Genomic DNA, 19,177 nt, shown 5'->3' with positions numbered 1-19,177 from the left:
TTTCAGCTGTTTTTCTCTCTCCTTCTCTTTAGTGTGTTCTGTACCTGTGGTCACTGAAAATCCTCTACCCAAAGACGCTATTTTTACTGAGAGGAAATCATGAATGTAGACATTTGACAGAATATTTCACCTTCAAACAAGAATGTGAGTATTCACCCGGTCTTTGGTCAAACTGTGCTTGCAATGCTGTTTTAGTATGCTGCTAAAATACATTGTAATGGCAAAACTGGTATAAAAATGCAACATAGAAGCTTTTTCATTAGTAGTTTATGGTTTAAAAGTTTGGGGTTGGTATTTATACTTTTAACATTTTAATTAATCAAAGATGGATTCAATTGATCAAAAGTGTCCATAATGTTACAAAAATTATATTTGATGTAAATGCTATATTAATTATATTATATACAGTTGAAGGCAAAAGTTTACATACACCTTGCAGAATTTGCAAAATGTTAATTATTTTGCTAAAATAAGAGGGATCATACAAAACGCATGTTACTTTTTAGGGGTGAAAACCTTTGAACAGAATGAAGATGAGTACGTTGTTCTTATTTTGCCTCAATATCATATTTCTTTCATTTAGTACTGCCTTTCAGAAGCTACAAAAGATACTTACATGTTCTCCTGAAGACAAAATAAGTCAAATTTACTCTGGTCTTTAAATTTCAAAAGTTTTCACCCCCGGCTCTTAATACATTTTTTTTTCCTTTTGAAGCATCAGTAAGTGTTTAAACCTTCTGTAATAGTTGTATATGAGTCCCTCAGTTGTCCTTAGTGTGGAAAGATCGATCTGAAAACCATACAGTTATTGTTGGAAAGGGTTCAAATACACAAAAATGCTGAAAAACCAAAGAATCTGTGGGACCTAAAGGACTTTTCTGAAGAACAGCAGGCAGTTTAAGTGTTCAGGACAAACAAGGGACTCATGAACAACTATCACTAAACAAAAAAAACACACACACACAGCTGTGGATCATTCAGGTAACAACACATTGTTAAGAATCAAGTGTATGTAAACTTTTGAATGGGGTCATTTTTATAAATTCAATTATTGTTTTCTCTTATGGACTATCTTATTTAGCATTTGCATTCTGCATTTTGTATGATCCCTCTTATTTTAATATTACTGTTTTACTGTATTTTTCATTAAAAAACGCAGCCTCTGTGAACATAAAAGAGTTCTCTTACGAGAGGTCTCTCGTACTGCGTAAGATATCTTACGCTAGGGGGAAAATCCTTTTCCGCGAGATATCTTACGCAGTACTCGTTCCCTCTTCTAGAGAGAACCGAGGTTACGTTAGTAACCGAGTACGTTCCTTAAATAAATGTTAAAAAATCATACCAAACCCAAAATGTTAAATCATAGTGTATATTTTTTTAATATCATTTATATTTAGATTTCAAGGTTGGTAATAATTTGCTTTGTATGGTGTATATTTGATTTATAATTCATGTTTCAGGTGATGATTTAAAAAGGAGTAGATAAATTCCATATCCATATATTTTCCTATATTTCACAGAATTTTTTTTTTTTTTGACAACTTGTCTTCAACTATTAATAGAAGAGATTGATTTGTCATCATTTTTATATATGTGACCATAGACCACAAAACTAGTCCTAAGGAGCATGGGTATTTTTGTAGCAATAGCCAAAATAGGGTCAAAATTTTAGATTTTTCTTTTATGCACAAAATCATTAGGATATTAAGTAAAAATCATGTTCCATGAAGACATTTTGTAAATTTCCTACTGTAAATATATCAAAACGTAATTTTTGGTTAGTAATATGCATTGCTAAGAACTTTAAAGGCGATTTACTCAAAATTTTGAGATTTCCAGATTTTCAAATTGTATCTCGGCCAAATATTGTCCTATCCTAACAAACCATACATCAATGGAAAGATTGTTAATCCACCTTTTAGATGAAGTATAAAGTTCATTTTTAGAAAATGTACCCTAATGACTGATTTTGAGGTCCAGGGTCACATGTTTTTATTTTAAGTTATATTTGATGTAATGTTTTTACATGTTGTGTTTACATATGTATATGTTTATTTGAATTGTAGTTCATGTTTCAGAATAATGACAGTTTAAAATCTGTATATGAATTCCATATCCTTGTATTTCACTAAAAATAACCAAATTAGAATAACGGAGCACAACCTTCAAATCACTTTGACAATTTCCTACACTGTCTATTGTTCCTGAAAGGACAAATCTTTCCATTTAAAGTGAATGAGGTTTATAACGCAGAGCAGTTGGGAGGGTTGGAGGAGGGGTGGGACGTGGAGTATGAGGTAATGCTTCAGAATGGAGTTTTCCCATGAGGCCGAGCGGCGGAGCACAGAGACAGGTGAGGTGGGAGGGAGAGGTGCGGAGTTGACAGCAAACTCTTTCTGTGTCTACTCCACTGACCTGTCGCCATGGTTACAAATGCTTTTGAGAGGCGGCGTATTGAGACATAATGAGAATAGGACACGCGTCGACACACTGAGAGAAAAAAAAACCCTCCTCCGTCTGGAGACACTGTTTATCTTGTGTGTGAGTGTTTGTGACGCACTGAGACACATGGGGCTGACCGCTAAAGTTCGGTCCCAGTAGGAATCTAATGAGACTGGAGAAAAACATGATAAGTGCTGTTATAACAAAATAGCTGTTGTTTGGTACAAATATTAGGTTGTTTTTTGCAAAAGAACTGTACAGAAAAAAACATGATGTCACCTCTTGTTTCTTTCTCATAGTGACTTACCTTTGTTTTACCCTGAGGGGGCATACTGTGGAAAACAAGCTTTTGAAATGAAAGAACTTGATGTACTATCTTAACTTACTTTAATGTTAACAATGCAGTCCCAGTCATGCCTAACAACTACAGTGTAAACTACGCCATTATGCTAAAAATAGCCAATCATAACTTGTCTTAAAGGAATAGTTCAGCCAAAAATTCAAATTACCCCATGATTTACTCACCCTCAAGCCTTTCTTATGACTTTCTTCTTTCAGATGAATACAATGATAGACATTAAAAAATGTCCTGGCTCTTCCAAGCTTTATAATGGGTGTTGAGATTTTGAAGTCCAATAAAGTGCATCCATTCTTCATAATAGTGGATGACATAGGTGTAGTGTAATCCCTTGTGGGAATATGCTAGTCTCGTAAGAGCCAAGTTTTGTTTACAGCAAAGGAAAACCAGTCTCCTCTCGGCTTATATAAAAGTCTATTTAAAGTTTTAAATATGGATATTTTTCTTACACAAACGCATCAGACCACTTCAGAATGACTTTATTAATCCCTGGAGCGATGTGGAGGAATTTTTATGATGGGTGAATGCACTTTATTGGACTTCAAAATCTCAACACCCATTCACTGCCATTATAAAGCTTGGAAGAGCCAGGACAATTTTTAATACAACTTTGACTGTATTTGTCTGTAAAAACAAAGTCATATACACCTAGGATGGATTGAGGATGAGTAAATCATGGGGTAATTTTCTTTTTTTTTTTCAGTCTGTTTTGATAGTGAAAGCTTAACTAACATTAAAAGTGGACTTTAGGTAAAAATAAGACAAAATAAAATAAAAATAATAAAACACACAAATAACAATAAAAAATGCACATGAAAACCATAGCAAAGGGGATTTTTTTAAGCACTGAGTTTTCAAAAAAAATTTATATTTATCAGTAAACATAATTGTGAATTGTTGATGTTATTTAGTTTTTACTGTCAAGAAAAAAATAATGATAAAGTAAAAAATAAATGCTTTTTATTAAACTACATTTCCCATCATGACAGAGCATGGCAAGTACGAAAATTCACAAAGAAAGCATCAGTTACACAACTATTGCATATATGTTGCTCTTCATTTTGTTACGCTAGCATTAAAATGTCTTTGCAAAACTGAGAAACAACTATTGTATTGATAAGAGAATAGTTTAAAATATAAAAAATTATGGTAACTCTGTAGGACCAGTTCTCACTATTAACTATTTGCTTATTAGTAGGCCTATTACTAGCATATTGGCTGTTTATTAGCAGTGTTGTGCATGGTACTTTCAAAAAGTAATTAGTTATAGTTCCTTCTCACAAACAATAACTGAGTTAGTAACTGAGTTACATCATTATAAAAGTAACTAATTACCAGGGAAAGTAACTACTGAGTTACTTAAAAAAATGTTTAAATATGTCAAATAACTTGGATACCCCAATATAAAATATAAAACACTGTACACTAATCTACACTATTTAATTCTGTGGGACAATGTGAGAGACACCTTCCAAAGGCTAAATATCACGTTATTGGGGTCGCTTCAGTCCACGGACATGAAAAACATCCTGTCTGTCTTGTTTTTCCTTGATGACCACGAAAAGAGCTAAAAAAAATACCCCATCATTATGAAACTCTAAAGGATCTACTTTTATTTTTGTATAGTCATAATAACAAGAAAACAATGTGCTTTTGTAAAATAAAGAAAATATACAGGGTGCCGCCTCGGTCTCCGTCACTTCTCCTCACAGACATGTAAATAAAACAACTTGAATCTTTGCGAATACCTGCCGCACAGACATGAAATTGTATAATATATGTATATAAAGCTTGAATTGTCTACTTTTAAATGAAGTAAGTCACGTCAAAAAATTTTCTCTGATTAAGTAATCTGTATGATACCAACGCAAGTTTCAGTTTCTCCATCTAAACTCATCTCTAATGTAATCACGCGCACAAGCGGCTTTACTTTTCAAATTTTAAACATCCACGGTAGACGGGCGGACATGTAGGTAAATGCCCACTTTACCTCCGTAAACAAAAGTGAACATTCAATTTCATCTTGGATACTTTTCGTTTCTAGAAGTAGACGTGTGAGAGGAATAAGCCAGAATTTACCTCAAAAGAAGAACGCAAAGCGAAAATTATTGTAACGCCACATTTTATTGTCAGTAACTTTTCATAAGCAGCAATTTAAGAGATTATTAAGGCAGGAGTAATAGTTAATAGCTAGTTAATAGAGAATTACCAAAATGTCTTGTTTTCCTTTGTACTCACTTGCTTTTTTCTCCCTCATTGTGTATCAGGTAAAATCAAGTATTCAGAGCAGGTTTACGATGCCTGTATGGGCGCATTTGACTGTCTGCCCTTGGCAGCTCTCATGAACCAGCAGTTCCTGTGCGTCCACGGTGGCCTGTCCCCAGAAATACAGACCTTAGACGACATAAAGAAGGTACTGCCAAGTCATGCGTGAACAGCAGCGCTGTGTGTGGGAGGAGAAAGATTTCATGCATGGCCACAAGAAAGCAGTATATGTGTGTGTATTTCTGTATTCTGTTTTATATTTGTGTCTCTGTGGCCTAGTTGGACCGGTTTAAGGAGCCCCCAGCATTCGGGCCTATGTGCGATTTGCTTTGGTCCGATCCCTTGGAGGACTTCGGCAACGAAAAGAGCCAAGAGTACTTTAGCCACAACACAGTCAGAGGATGCTCATACTTTTACAGGTGGGTGGTTTTCGTGTGTTTAAGGGTGTGTGTTTTTGAGTGCGAATATGCTGTCAGACTGTATGTGACCCTGGACCACAAAACTTCATTTGGACAGGCGATTTTCTTAATATTTAGATTTTTTGCACCCTCAGATTCCAGATTTTCAAATATCGACCAAGTATTGTCCTATCCTAACAAACCATACAGCAATGGAAAGCTTATTTATTCAGCTGTCAGTTATAAATTTCAAATTATTGACCCTTATGACTGGTTTTGTGGTCTAGATTCACATATGGGAAAAGTTGTCAAAAGAATCTGCCATTAAATAATGAAACAACAAAAATGTAAAGGAAAGGAAGCTTATTCCTGCCACAGAATAAAAAATCTAAATTGCAACTTTTTAGCCCACAGTTCTAAGAGATTCTATATATATGTCTTAATTCCACTGCCACGATGCTATGAATGCCCATATGTGTGTGCATTGATGTTGTGTAACATCTTGTGCACATATGTGGGCGTATATATGTGTGTGTATGTATGTGTGAGGACGGCTGAGTCGGTGGGGGGTTGTTGGGTCTCTCCAGGTGCTCAGGGTTGATGTCGTTTTCTGTCCTCTGCTCTGACTGCATAAAGCAACACCCTCTTAAAATTTCACACACTCTGCTGAAAATTTGATGGAACAGCAGCGCACTTGTGTATGCGAGAATGAGTGTTTGTTTCTGTTAGAGTGAGAGTGAAGATGGGTCTGTTGTTTTCCAGCATTTAAAATTGTGTTTTAAATGTTTGTGTTTTAGCTTTAGCATTAGCATGTAGTCTTCTGAAGGCAAACGGTAGCTTTGTTTGAGTATCTATCTATCTATCTATCTATCTACAGTTGAAGTCAAAGGTTTACATACACCTTGCAAAATCTGAAAAATGATAATTATTTTACTAAAATAAGAGAGATCATACAAAATGCATGTACTGACCTGAATAAGATATTATCCAACACTGTATTTACAATAGACGTTTCACACTAAGGAAAACTGAGGGACTTAACTATCACAGAAGGTTAAAATGCTCACTAATGCTTCAGGAGGAAAAACAATGCATTAAGAGCCGGGGGGTGAAAACTTTTGAACAGAATGAAGATATGTTCATTTTTCTAATTTTGCCTAAATATCATATTTATTTCATTTAGTACTACCCTTCAGAAGCTACAAAAGATAATTACATGTTTCCCAGTAGACAAAATGAGTTAAATTTACCCTGGTCTTCAAATTCAAAAGTTTTCACCCCCAGCTTTTAATGCGTCGTTTTTCCTTATGAAGCATCAGTAAGCATCTCAGTTGTCCTCAGTGTGAAAAGATGGATCTCAAAATCAAACAGTCATCTGATGTAAACTGTAGATTTGGGCCAGTGGTTTGGAGCCCTACATTCATTAGTGTATGTATATGCTATATGCATAATACCAGAGGCAGCCATGTTACAGAACACACATGCCTGAATTTATCGCACATACACACAACGCTGCATACTCTACTTAGACAGATACATACCCACACACAGCTCTGTTATGCAAGGCTCACAGAAGCCATTTGTTTTAATCTGTGTTGTCAGTGTTCGCCGAGCTGCCCACCTCCCTGAATCACCATGTTGGTGTTTAATCACTCCTCTTTCACTCCATTCACTCCGTTTGTTTATGCGATTGCCTTTATGCACTTGCACCCTCTATGTGTATGGTTTTCCCATAGTGCATTTGTACAAATGAAGACATTTAGAGAATAAAATAAATATAAATCACATTTTATTCATGAGCAAAACTGCAATATATTGCAATATTACAATATAGAACATTAAAAATGTGTAAATCACTGGTTTTTCTAAAGAAACACTGTCTTACAGCAACACCAGCAGGTGAAGTTACTCAGGAGTCCGCGTCTTTCTTGCCTCCCCTGAGCCCATTGAGTTTTAACAGACTCCCTAAAGCGTGCTGTGAGTTTGGTGGGGGGTAACTGAAAATGAATGAGGTAAAGTCACATCAGAGGAGGCAATGCCTCCATCGCGATATGATTGGATATGACTGGATATGTTCGCCTGTGATTGGTTCTCTTGTGTCCATTCGCGTTTAGCATTCGCAAATCAGTTTGAATAAACAATATAATTCACAAATTGTTCACAAATATAACATACTGTTTAAATTGTTAGTGCCTCGAGTTATTATTTTGGAATAAATGTAAAATGCGTAAAAACACTAACTTAATGAGATTCATAATTGGCTTTAATAAATATAATATTGATTACATTTATCAGATTAAGTTGCAAGTGGACCAGCCTTTATGCTGATCAAACGTCTGGCCATGCGAGACTAGGGCGAAGCTGTCAAATGAAGAGATGGGGGGGATGCCCTTTCAGCCTCTCGCATCGAACTGTAGTCAGCAGAAAGAGTGAGATGGAAGGAGGGAGTGAGTGAGAAACTGCGGCCAGCAACGGCAACTCAGCTTCGCGATCTATCCCACAATCCCCAAGGGCTCTGCAGTGTGGTGTTGCCATGACGACCCGTTTCCTCTTCCCAAACTGGAGCGAGTGATAGCGAGAGAGAAAGAGAGATGCAGAGGAAGAAGTGATTGGTAGAGCAGCAGTAAAGCAGCAGTGCCCCCTCATTAGCCGACGACACCAAAGAAAGAGAGAGAGAAAGACTGAGAGCAGCTCACACCCTCCTTTACACACTCTCTGGGTTGTAGGCAAGCATATGTTGCCATTCTGTCACAGTGACAGCATCCGTCTCCATTCATTTTCAATGTATGGGAAAGAGCAGTGTGAACATTCTGCTGAACATCTCTTTTTCTGTTTTACAGAATATAGAAAATGTTACAGGTTTGGAATATGAATGGGAATCATCAAAAATCAGGAGATATTAAATCTGTTTTTTGATTGGAATAGAGTGCAACAATCAGGTTTAGAAGTAAAAACCCCATTTAGTGACTTTTAAAGATCCACTGAAGTGCTTTGAAACAGTGTTATTCTATGTGTTGACGTAATTTTAACTGAAACAGCAAGACAGAGTGGGACATATCAAGCAGCCCCGGCCCATTTTTAAATGGCCAATAGCGTTTTGTTTATATCAGCCGTTCAGCTCGGTAAAGCCACGTATAATGAAGTATAGCATTCTGTGTAGAATTTAAATGGGTCTGATACGCAAAACCAGACTTCATTCACCCCAGTGGAATGCATATTTATACCGTCTGAATCGTTCCCTATTCCCTATATAGTGCACTATGTATTCACTATACAGAAAATACAAACTCTGTAAACAAGTGATCAATTTCAGTCACAGCTACAGCGTGTATTTATAATGTAGTGGGCGGGACTCTTTGGATCCTAGAGAGCATTTGATTGGATAGAAATTTGTTAGTGACTGTTTTGAATGCTTATATCTTCTAAATGCAAATTTTGTCAATGTTTTGGAGCATACTATAGATAATCTTAAGGCTAACATATTCATACAAAGAACCAGAAAAAATACATTTTGATTTAATGGGGGACTTCAACAATAATTATTTACACAGAGGCCTACTGTGAGTAATGAGGCAAAAAATGCTTTTCTTATTTAGATTTTTTGTCTTGTTTCCAGCCAAAATATCTAAAAATTCTTAAAATGCTTCGAACAAGCAAAATAATCCCCATTGGCAGATTATTTTGCTTGTTTCAAGAAAAATGCACTTAATTTTAAATAGTTTTTTTCTGAAAACAAGAAATGATTTTTTAAATCTTTTTGATGTAAACATTTTTAGATATTTTGCCTGGAAACAAGACAAAAAATCTAAGTAAGAAAAAATTCCCCTAGATGGCCGCTTAGAACATAGTCAAAGAAAAATTTAAGAAAATGAATTGATGACAAACTGCCTGTTACGGTGTCTTTTGTAAGGAGCTGTACTCCAGGGTATTTACAGCAATCATGGAGTTATATTTAATACCTTTTTAAGACTTTCCGTACATTTTAAGACCTCATCGCTACTTCAAGTTTTAACTGGTTACATAAGGCAACACTTCAACTTCCATTTACTATATATTGATTGTAAGATAGCACAACTAAACAGTCTTAGTTTGTGATAACTTTTTATCAATGCAACATAATGCAGAAGGGTGGGAATGAAGCACAGGAGAATGAATTTAGTGACTAACCCAATGTAAGGTTAATTAGAAAGAGAAACCAGAAACTAGAAGTAGACCAATAAACAAAACCATTGACAAAATTTAGTGAAGAGGGAAAATTGTCATGGAAAACATTTGTTGGTTCGCAGTTTTAACATATTGCTTAAATTTATTTTCAAGTTCTGAGGTAAATTATCTGTTGTTGCTTTCAGTATGGCTATAAATGTCACCAGAAAGATGTTGTGATATTCAAACTCACACTTTTTTACATTGAATAAAACACGTAATCAGTACCTGAGATTATAACTGTCATAGTTTGTGTTGTTGTTCCAGACAAAATATAGAAATGAAACCGTTTCTAAAATTGAAATTTCCTGTGTCGCATCTAGTTAGGACAAAATCTCCTTTTATTTTGTAGGACGTGTTATATACAGCATTGTGAGATAAAATATCACTCCAGAATTAAAATGTCCTGATAATTTACTCACCCCTAAATCATGCAAGATGTTCATGTCTTTCTTTCTTCAGTTGCAAAGAAATTAAGGTTTTTAAGAAAAACATTCCAAGATTTTTCTCCATATAGTGGACTTCAATGGGGATCAACGGGTTGAAGGTCCAAATTGTAAAGTACCTGAAGAACCGACCCAGTGTTTACAAAGCGAACGTGCAAAGAAAGTCAAACTCTCTTTACATAAAAGATGATTTTGTTGGAAGTTTTAAGTTGAGCATTGAGCAAGATGAGCATTTGTGGCTAAAAAGTATATAAATTTGTATTTTATTTTATTTTTTTTCGAAAATGTCTAATCGATTCACTAGATAAGACCCACATTTCTCGGCTGGGATCATGTAGAGCCCTTCGAAGCTGCATTGAAACTGCAATTTGGACCTTCAACCCATTGGCTCCCATTGCAGTCCACTAATTGGAAAAATATCCTGGAATGTTTTCCTCAAAAACCTTAATTTCATTTAGACTGAAGACAGAAAGACATGAACATCTTGGATGACAGGGAGGTGAGTAAATCATCAGGAAATTTTAATTCAGGAGTGAGGTAATCCTTTCATTTCACTAAAACACATGTCATCTCAGGGTCTGCTGAGACTATGAGTAAAAATGTCCTTGAATGTATTCTATATATGATCTCTCTCTGAATTGCAAATAACTAAGTACCAGGATTTTTTTTCTCCGGATATCTGTTAACAACATGATAACACTGCCCACCAACAGTTGAGCGCCATGTTGCCCCTGCTGGACACATGTGGAAATGCACTGGTGCTCCATTCACACATGAATGTTTTGGTTGGCTGACAGTGGAAAGCATTGAAAAAACAATAGAACATTAATGAGACACGTCCACCCACAGTTTCCGATTGCTGGCTCTTATTTTCTCTCTCATTCTCTTTTCCTTCTCTCAATTTCTGTGTTGCAGTTATCCGGCTGTCTGTGACTTCCTACAGAATAATAACTTGTTATCAATCATTCGAGCACACGAAGCACAAGATGCAGGGTATGTATTACCTGTCTTTGCTCTGTATTTAAATTTTTGTATATTAATATGCACCCTTTAGGAGTATTTTTAAGGATATACGTTTTTATACATAAAATGTGCACATTTTTTGTCTCTTCTAACAGGTACCGGATGTACAGGAAGAGTCAAACCACTGGCTTCCCTTCCCTTATTACCATCTTCTCCGCACCAAACTACCTTGATGTTTACAATAACAAAGGTAAGTCCTGTTTTTCCTTATGTGCGCGGAAAAATGGAGCATTGTGACGGGAACAGAGAGCTGGATGAGAGCGTGGGCAGGACCATCAGCTTGAATGACTCCATCCATGTGGTCTTATCATCCGCTGATGGAACAGGGTCAAGCTCTCAGCAGTACCATCTAGTGGAGGCTTTTAGTGAAAATTAATGTTCAGCCGCATACAAAACTGATATACTGTATATCCAGATGTATGTTCTTCCTGTTAGATCTCATTTAGCTTGGCTTTTGTTGTATTATTGTGTGTACACGCTGTTTTAGCAAAAAATTTAGACAACGATTCCACTTGAATTAGTCGATTAGGAAACAAACCCAGCGGCTCAGGAAGCCACGCTCTCTTGAGATTATTTCTCATATTATTGATTCAAGAATTTTCATAAGCTGGAGGCTCACTTTTTCTTATTATTCACTTCCTCAGCTGCCGTTCTGAAGTATGAGAACAATGTAATGAACATCCGGCAGTTTAACTGCTCCCCTCATCCCTACTGGCTGCCAAATTTCATGGATGTCTTCACCTGGTCGCTGCCATTTGTGGGAGAGAAAGGTACATCTTATATTTATTTATTTATTTATTTATTTATACAACAGGTCTTTCGGGTCGTCGAATCTGTTTGGCTGAGAGAAGTGTGATACACTCTTAAAAATAAAGGTGCTTCACAATGCCATAGAAGAACCTTTTTGTCTAAATGGTTCCATAAAGAACCTTTAACATCTAAAGAAATTTTCTATTTCATAAAATGTTCTTTGTGGCAAATAAGGTTCTTTAGATTACAAAAGGTTATGCAAGAAATGGTTTTTAAAGAACCTTTGACTAAAAGGTTCTTTGTGGAACCAAAAATGGTTCTTCCATGGCATCGCTTGAACAATCTTTTGAAGCACCTTTTTTTTTAAGAGTGTATTATAGACCCTTTTACAGCCCACGTGATCAAATAGTTGCGCGCGCATTTTGGCAACGGAAGTGGTGTTGTTCCCCACTGGCTCTAATGTGTTAGCAACTAAATTTTATCAAAACGGTGTCCCAGCATCAAAATGTCTGGTTGTTGTGTTTACGGTTGCACTAATAGATATTCCACCAAGGGGCTTAAGTTTTATAGGATTCCGACAGGATCACGGCCGTTTCAGAAGAACCGGTGGCGCCTGTGGCTGCAGGCGACTATAGGGATAGTTCACCCAAAAATGAAAATTTGATGTTTATCTGCTTACCCCCAATGCATCCAAGATGTAGGTTACTTTGTTTCCTCAGAAAAACACAAACGAAGATTTTTAACAAAAACCGGTGCAGTCTGCCAGCCTTATCATGGACATGGATGGGCACCAACCCTTTAAAAGTAAACAAAAACATGCACAGACAAATCCAAATCACACCCTGCGGCTCGTGATGATGCATTGATGTCTTAAGACACGAAACGATCGATTTTTGTGAGAAACTAAACAGTATTTATATCATTTTTTACCTTTGATACACAGCCACGTCCATCTGTCATGTGCACGAGTTTGGCATCAGTCACGTCACATGAGCACGCGCTCTGGCGTAGAATACACAAACGCCGTAAGGGGAAATCAGTGAAAAGTCCCGGATGAGTTTGCGCAAACTAATGTAATCTTTTAGCTTTAAATCGGTTTAAACAATCAGGATACGCGCAAGTAATTACCATTTTAAATAGCCGCTATACCCACAATCTCTGTGCTCTGTGTAAACAATGAGTGTCGTATACATGCGACAGATCGCTTCCGGCGTTTGCGTATTCTACGAGAGAGCGCGTGCTCGTGTGACGTGACTGATGCCAAACTCGTGCACATTACAGATGGACGTGGCTGTGTATCAAAGGTAAAAAATGATATAAATACTGTTCAGTTTCTCACAAAAACCGATCGTTTCATGTCTTAGGACATCAATGTATCATCACGAGCCGCGGGGTGTAATTTGGATTTGTCTGTGCATGTTTTTGTTTACTTTTAAAGGGTTGGTGCCCATCCATCTCCATGATAAGGCTGGCAGACTGCACCGGTTTTCGTTAAAAATCTTCGTTTGTGTTTTTCTGAGGAAACAAAGTAACCTACATCTTGGATGCATTGGGGGTAAGCAGGTAAACATCAAATTTTAATTTTTGGGTGAACTATCCCTTTAAACGTGTTGATTTCAACACACAAAACTCTGAGTCTATGTCATGGTATTTGACGTTCTGTACATGACCACAGACAATGTATTCATAAGCATCCAGTGATTCTCTCGTGTACACGCTCGGTTTCTCAACTAAATACGTATATATATATATATATATCTGGCCACTGTATATTTGGCCATCTGCTAACGTCTTCTATCCACTCCACTATAGTACACGGATCTGGTAGCCGGATACCATTTGATAAAGTCAACTTTTCCAAATAACTTTCTCTGTCTGTGTTGCTTAATCCGCTCGCGTAGCTTGACACACTGCTGATTCTCGCCATACTTCCGTTGCCAATATGCGCGCGCATACGTTGCTACGTCATCATTGTGTACAAACAGTAAAAGGGTCTATAGTGAACGAAACCGTTTCACTGTTTGTATCGCTCTACCTGCGGTATTTCTTAAAGGCCAATTCTACTATAATTGTATAAATAATACTGTTTGTCTAATGGAATGTAGTTTTAAAAGTGTTTAGGTGAGAATGTACTTGTTCGGACTAATATGTGGTTTGTTAATAAAGATAACGATTATTTGAAAATGCTTTGACGTTTTTGGAGATGTGAGCTCCACGGCCTCAATGGGCATTCAGCACTCATGAACCTGCTGAGAGCAGCCTTACCTTGGCCAGTTCTTCTTTAATTTTTTTTTTTTGCTGGCTCTGATGTCTCTATAGTGGTTAAACATGAGATATAATTCATTTTGGGTAAATCACAGGCAGTAAAACAGGCAGTCTTTGGTCTCAATAACCTATTGATTGTTCCAGGGCAAAATCTCATCACTGTCAACTGTCAAACTTATATTTGAGTCTGTGGCAGTAGTAGTAGTTCGCACAAAAGAGAGTTTTTAAAGATACTCCATTATTGTTTCTTATGTATTTACACATATGTGCAGCCAAACTGTTGTATAAAAGCAATATCACATGAGTAGCTGTGCGTTATGGCTGTATATCAGCACACTATGATTACCAACAGCCAAATCATATATATATAACTTTAAAGGTGATTTTCTCAGTATTTTGATTTTTTTGCACCCTTAGATTCTAGATTTTCAAATAGATGTATCTCGGCCAAATATTGTCCTATCCTAACAAACTATACATCAATAGAAAGCTTATTTATTGAGCTTCCATATGATGCATATATCTCAGTTTTGTAAAATTTAACCTTATGACTGGTTTTGTGGTCCAGGGTCACATATATAATTTGTAATATCTGTTAAAATCTGTAATATTTGTTAATGTTTTTTAATAGTTCTTATGCACTGCAAAAAATGTTTTTCTTCCTTAGTATATTGGTCTTGTTTTTTAGTATAAATATCTAAAAATTCTTGAATCAGGATGCATTTACTTGACAAGTAAAATAATTGTATATCTTGTTTTCTGAAAAAAACAAGCAAAATCATCTGCCAGTGGGGTAAGAAAAATAATCTTAATTCAAAGGCTAATATTATTTTTTTATTAATTTAGCTTGTTTTAGGCAAAAACCCACTAGATTTAGCCCTTTTTTTCAGAAAACAAGACATAAAATCTTAAGTCATTTTACCTGTCAAGTAAATGCATCCTGATTCAAGAAATTTTAGATATTTATACTAGACAAAAATAAAAAACAAAAGACAAAAACAAGACAAAAATACTAAGGAAGAAGATCATTTTTTACAGTGCGTTCTTCAAAGCTGCTTTTTTTATTAAAAATACTATTAGTATTAGTAAATAATATTAGTAACATTTTAAATAATGGTTTACTATTTTATTGTATTTTTAAAATTGAAATTATATCTGTGACGGCCAAATTTTCAGCAGTCATAAAATTCATAAATCATTTGAATATTTCTTATTATTATAAATGATAAACACAGCTCGGTTGCTTAAAATGTTCATGAAAAAAACATATTTTTATGAATTCTTTGATGATTAGGAAGTTCAAAAGAACAGTTTATTTGAAATAGGTGTTCTTACTGTCAGTTTTTACCATTTTAATGCAAAAGTCTTCACTTCCAGAATATTAAAATCCTGATAATTTACTCACCCCCATGTCATCCAAGATGTCTCTTTGTCATGTCTCTTTCTTCAGTCAAAAAGAAAGGTTTTTGATGAAAACATTCCAGGATTTTTCTCCTTCAATGGGAGCCAATGGGTTGAAGGTCCAAATTGCAGTTTCAATGCAGCTTCAAAGGGCTCTACATGATTCCAGCCAAGGAATCGTGGTCTTATCTAGTGTAACAATTGCTCACTTTCTAAAATAAAATAAAACATGATATATTTTTTCAGCCTGATGTATTACATAATCACATTGAAGAGGTCACACATGGCATACACTGCAAAAAATGATGTTCTTCCTTAGTATTTTTGTCTTGTTTTCTAGTATAAATATCTAAAAATTCTTGAATCAGGATGCATTTACTTGACAGGTAAAATTACTTAAGATTTTATGTGTTGTTTTCTGAAAAAATATCCACATTTTGTTAGTTTTTGCCTAAAACAAGCTTAGTTATCTGCCAATGAGGCAAGAAAAATAATCTTGTTTAGCCTTTGAATTAGGATTATTTTTGTTAGTCCATTGGCGGATAATTTTGCTTGTTTTAAGCAAAAACTAACAAAATTTAGATAAAAAACAAGATGTAAAATCTTAAGTCATTTTACCTGTCAAGTAAATGCATCCTGATTCAAGACGTTTTAGATATTTATACTAGAAAACAAGACAAAAATACTAAGAAAGAAAATCATTTTTTGAAGTAAAGCTGCTTTTTTAATTAAAAATACTACTAAATTAGTAAATAATATTAGTACAATTTTAAATAATTGTTCACTATTTTAATGTATTTCAAAATTTGTGACGTCAAAGCCAAATTTTCAGCAGCCGTACCATTCAGAAATCATTCTCATGTTTTATTATCATCAATGTTCAACACAGCTCGGTTGTTTAAAATGTTAATGAAAAATACATATTTTTATGGATTCTTTGATGATTAGAAAGTTCAAAAGAACAGTTTATTTGAAATGGGTGTTCTTACTGTCATTTTTTTTTATCATTTTAATGCAAAAATCTTTAAAGGATTAGTTCACTTCCAGAATAAAAAATTCCTGATAATTCACTAATGTTCATGTTTTCTTTCTAGAAATTAAAGAAATTAAGGTTTTTATTAAAAAACATTCCAGGATGTTTCTCCTTCAATCACAGCTAATGGGTTGAAAGTCCAAATCGTAGTTTCAATGCAGCTTCAAAGGGCTCTACATGATTTCAGCCAAGGAATCATGGTCTTATCTAGTGAAACGATCGCTCATTTTCTGAAAACAAATTATATTTTTTAAACACAAATTACATAATCATATTGGAAAGGTCACACATGGCATACACTGCAAATAATGATGTTCTTCCTTAGTATTTTTGTCTTGTTTTCTAGTATAAATATCTAAAAATTCTTGAATCAGCATGCATTTACTTGACAGGTAAAACGACTTAAGATTTTATGTCTTGTTTTCTGAAAAAAAAAGATCTAAATTTTGTTAGTTTTTGCCTAAAACGAGCAAAGCTATCTTAAACTAACAAAATTTGGATATTTTTTCAGAAAAAAATTGTAAAATCTTAAGTTAAATACATCCTGATTCTGAAGTCCACTATATAGAGAAAAATCCTGGAATGTTTTCATCAAAAACCTTAATTTCTTTTTGACTGAAAAAAGAAAGACATGAACATCTTGGATAACATGGGGTTGAGTAAATTACCAGGAAATTGAATTCAGGAGTGAAGTAACCTCTAACCCAAATCGTGACCATCTTCAATACGTTTTCCTTAAGAAAAAACAGGCGCACCAAAAAAGCTTTTGCTGACGTCCGATACTTTCAACTGAATGTTGTTTTGATTTGTTGTGACTGACCGTTGTTGTTTCGCCTGCAGTCACGGAGATGCTGGTAAATGTGTTGAGCATCTGTTCCGATGATGAGCTGATGAATGATGAAGAAGAGATCTTTGACGGTGAGACATCTTCTTAACTTGTTCGCTCCACAGTGTTCTTTGCATTGCATGTAAAAGATGAACATAATATATGAGTTCCCCAGCATGAAACATGATTATGATTTCTCGACAGAAGGGGCCTTTTCTTTCACATCAGGTACATCCTGAATTATGACTCATAGCTCTTTCAATATATTTCCTGTTAAGTAGCACTCTTGTGATACTGGGCTTGCTAGCTGCTAAAGAAAGAAGCACTGGGGAAGCTAGTCTTAAAACTGTAAAACTTACATTTTCCAAGCTACAAGGTACTTAGGAGTGCAACTAGAAGCACTAATAATTGCTCTTTAGCAGTATTTCTCTCAAAAACAATGAGGGTTCTGTGTGAATGAATATCATTTACAGTCAACACTTAGCACTTTATACAATGTGGGTAAAAAAAAGTAGCTTGTACTTGGAAAAAATACTTAGTAGTGTCGCTTCTTTGAGTTAGTTACTTCCAAAACTGCCGCCAACACAATACACATCATTTCTGTAAAAAAACCCATAAAGTTTCTGTAGGTTTTTAGCCTCTGGTCATACTCACTGAGAGTGCTTGATTTTTTCTTTCCGCCCACAGCCAATGCAGCAGCTGCTCGGAAAGAGGTGATTAGGAACAAGATCCGTGCCATTGGGAAGATGGCCAAGATGTTCTCCGTGCTCAGGTACAAATGGGGCTTCCTCCAGCTGAGTCATTCAGTCTGCGGTCAGCTGGGTCACATGCTTATGAGACGGCTCTTGCTTATCAGACCTGATAGATAGAGGAGAGGCTTCTTAAAAGCAAGATATGGCTGATATTCAGTGCAGCATAAAACTGGGATGCGAGAAACTTTTTTAAAGGTACGGAAAGTCTTTTAAAGAAAGTATTCTGGGCTCTCTATGGACATCTGTGCAAGTTAGGATTATCAGAATCAGTAAGAGACTTATTTCCTTAAATATAAGGGTAAGTCTTTTTTGCTATCCACCTTTTTTTCTGAGTAACCGATGAACGGCGCCATGATGGATTCTAACTTCCATTTGGGTTCTTTGGGTTCTGGTCTTCATAGAAATACATGTTAAAACGGGATAAAAAGGCAGACTGAATTGAATATTTTTCAGTATAACTAAATATAAAAATGTGTGCAGGTTTAATGTTATATTTTCAGTTTGGAAAATATGTAAAGTTGACTAGCTCCAGTTGAGCAAGATTTCCTTGTTCAAAAAAAGGTGGATATATGGCTATTTATACTGTTTGAGAAAACCTGTTAATAATTATTTAGATTATTAAAGGAATAATATGTTCCAAACCTGTAAGACCTTCATTCATCTTCGGTACACAAATTAAGATATTTTTGATGAAATCCGAGAGCTTTCTGACCATACATAGACAGCAATGCCACTGACACGTTCTCAGGCCTAAAAAGGTAGTAAGGACATCATTAAAATAAACATTGATTTTATAAACATAAACTTACCAACTGCAATTATTTGAATGGTAGTGTAATATCAGCGAAGTGTATTATTATTTCTGATTTTAATATGCTGTTGTTACAGAGAGGAGAGTGAGAATGTGTTGACCCTGAAGGGTCTGACCCCTACCGGCATGCTGCCTAGCGGGGTCCTTTCTGGAGGCAAGCAGACTCTACAGAGTGGTGAGCACATGATCCAGTCCTGGCTATGT

General features: G+C 35.6%; 1 protein-coding gene and 1 long non-coding RNA gene across 3 annotated transcripts in view; one reads left to right on the top strand and one right to left on the bottom strand.

Moving 5' to 3' along the window:
* ppp3ca (protein phosphatase 3, catalytic subunit, alpha isozyme) overlaps positions 1–19,177 on the top strand; it is a 79,897-nt gene that overhangs the window by 54,168 nt on the left and 6,552 nt on the right. For both annotated transcript variants that reach the window (XM_073824488.1, XM_073824487.1), the window contains exons 4-12: positions 33–144; positions 5,068–5,213; positions 5,345–5,484; positions 11,028–11,105; positions 11,231–11,325; positions 11,780–11,905; positions 17,425–17,502; positions 18,098–18,182; positions 19,051–19,148. In XM_073824488.1, the coding sequence (XP_073680589.1) occupies positions 33–144; positions 5,068–5,213; positions 5,345–5,484; positions 11,028–11,105; positions 11,231–11,325; positions 11,780–11,905; positions 17,425–17,502; positions 18,098–18,182; positions 19,051–19,148 (958 nt within the window). The remainder of the gene's footprint in view (positions 1–32; positions 145–5,067; positions 5,214–5,344; positions 5,485–11,027; positions 11,106–11,230; positions 11,326–11,779; positions 11,906–17,424; positions 17,503–18,097; positions 18,183–19,050; positions 19,149–19,177) is intronic.
* On the bottom strand, positions 15,562–18,199 carry LOC141292471 (uncharacterized). The gene is made up of 3 exons (XR_012340521.1): positions 18,065–18,199; positions 17,405–17,539; positions 15,562–15,763 (listed from the first exon to the last, which is right to left on the bottom strand). It is a non-coding gene; the product is annotated as an uncharacterized lncRNA (long non-coding RNA).

This window comes from Garra rufa, chromosome 19 (genome assembly GCF_049309525.1).
Source record: "Garra rufa chromosome 19, GarRuf1.0, whole genome shotgun sequence".
In the NCBI taxonomy this organism is placed as follows: Eukaryota; Metazoa; Chordata; class Actinopteri; order Cypriniformes; family Cyprinidae; genus Garra; species Garra rufa.
The sequence above is the reverse complement of the archived record's forward strand: the minus strand, read 5'-3'. Positions and strand labels throughout refer to the sequence as shown.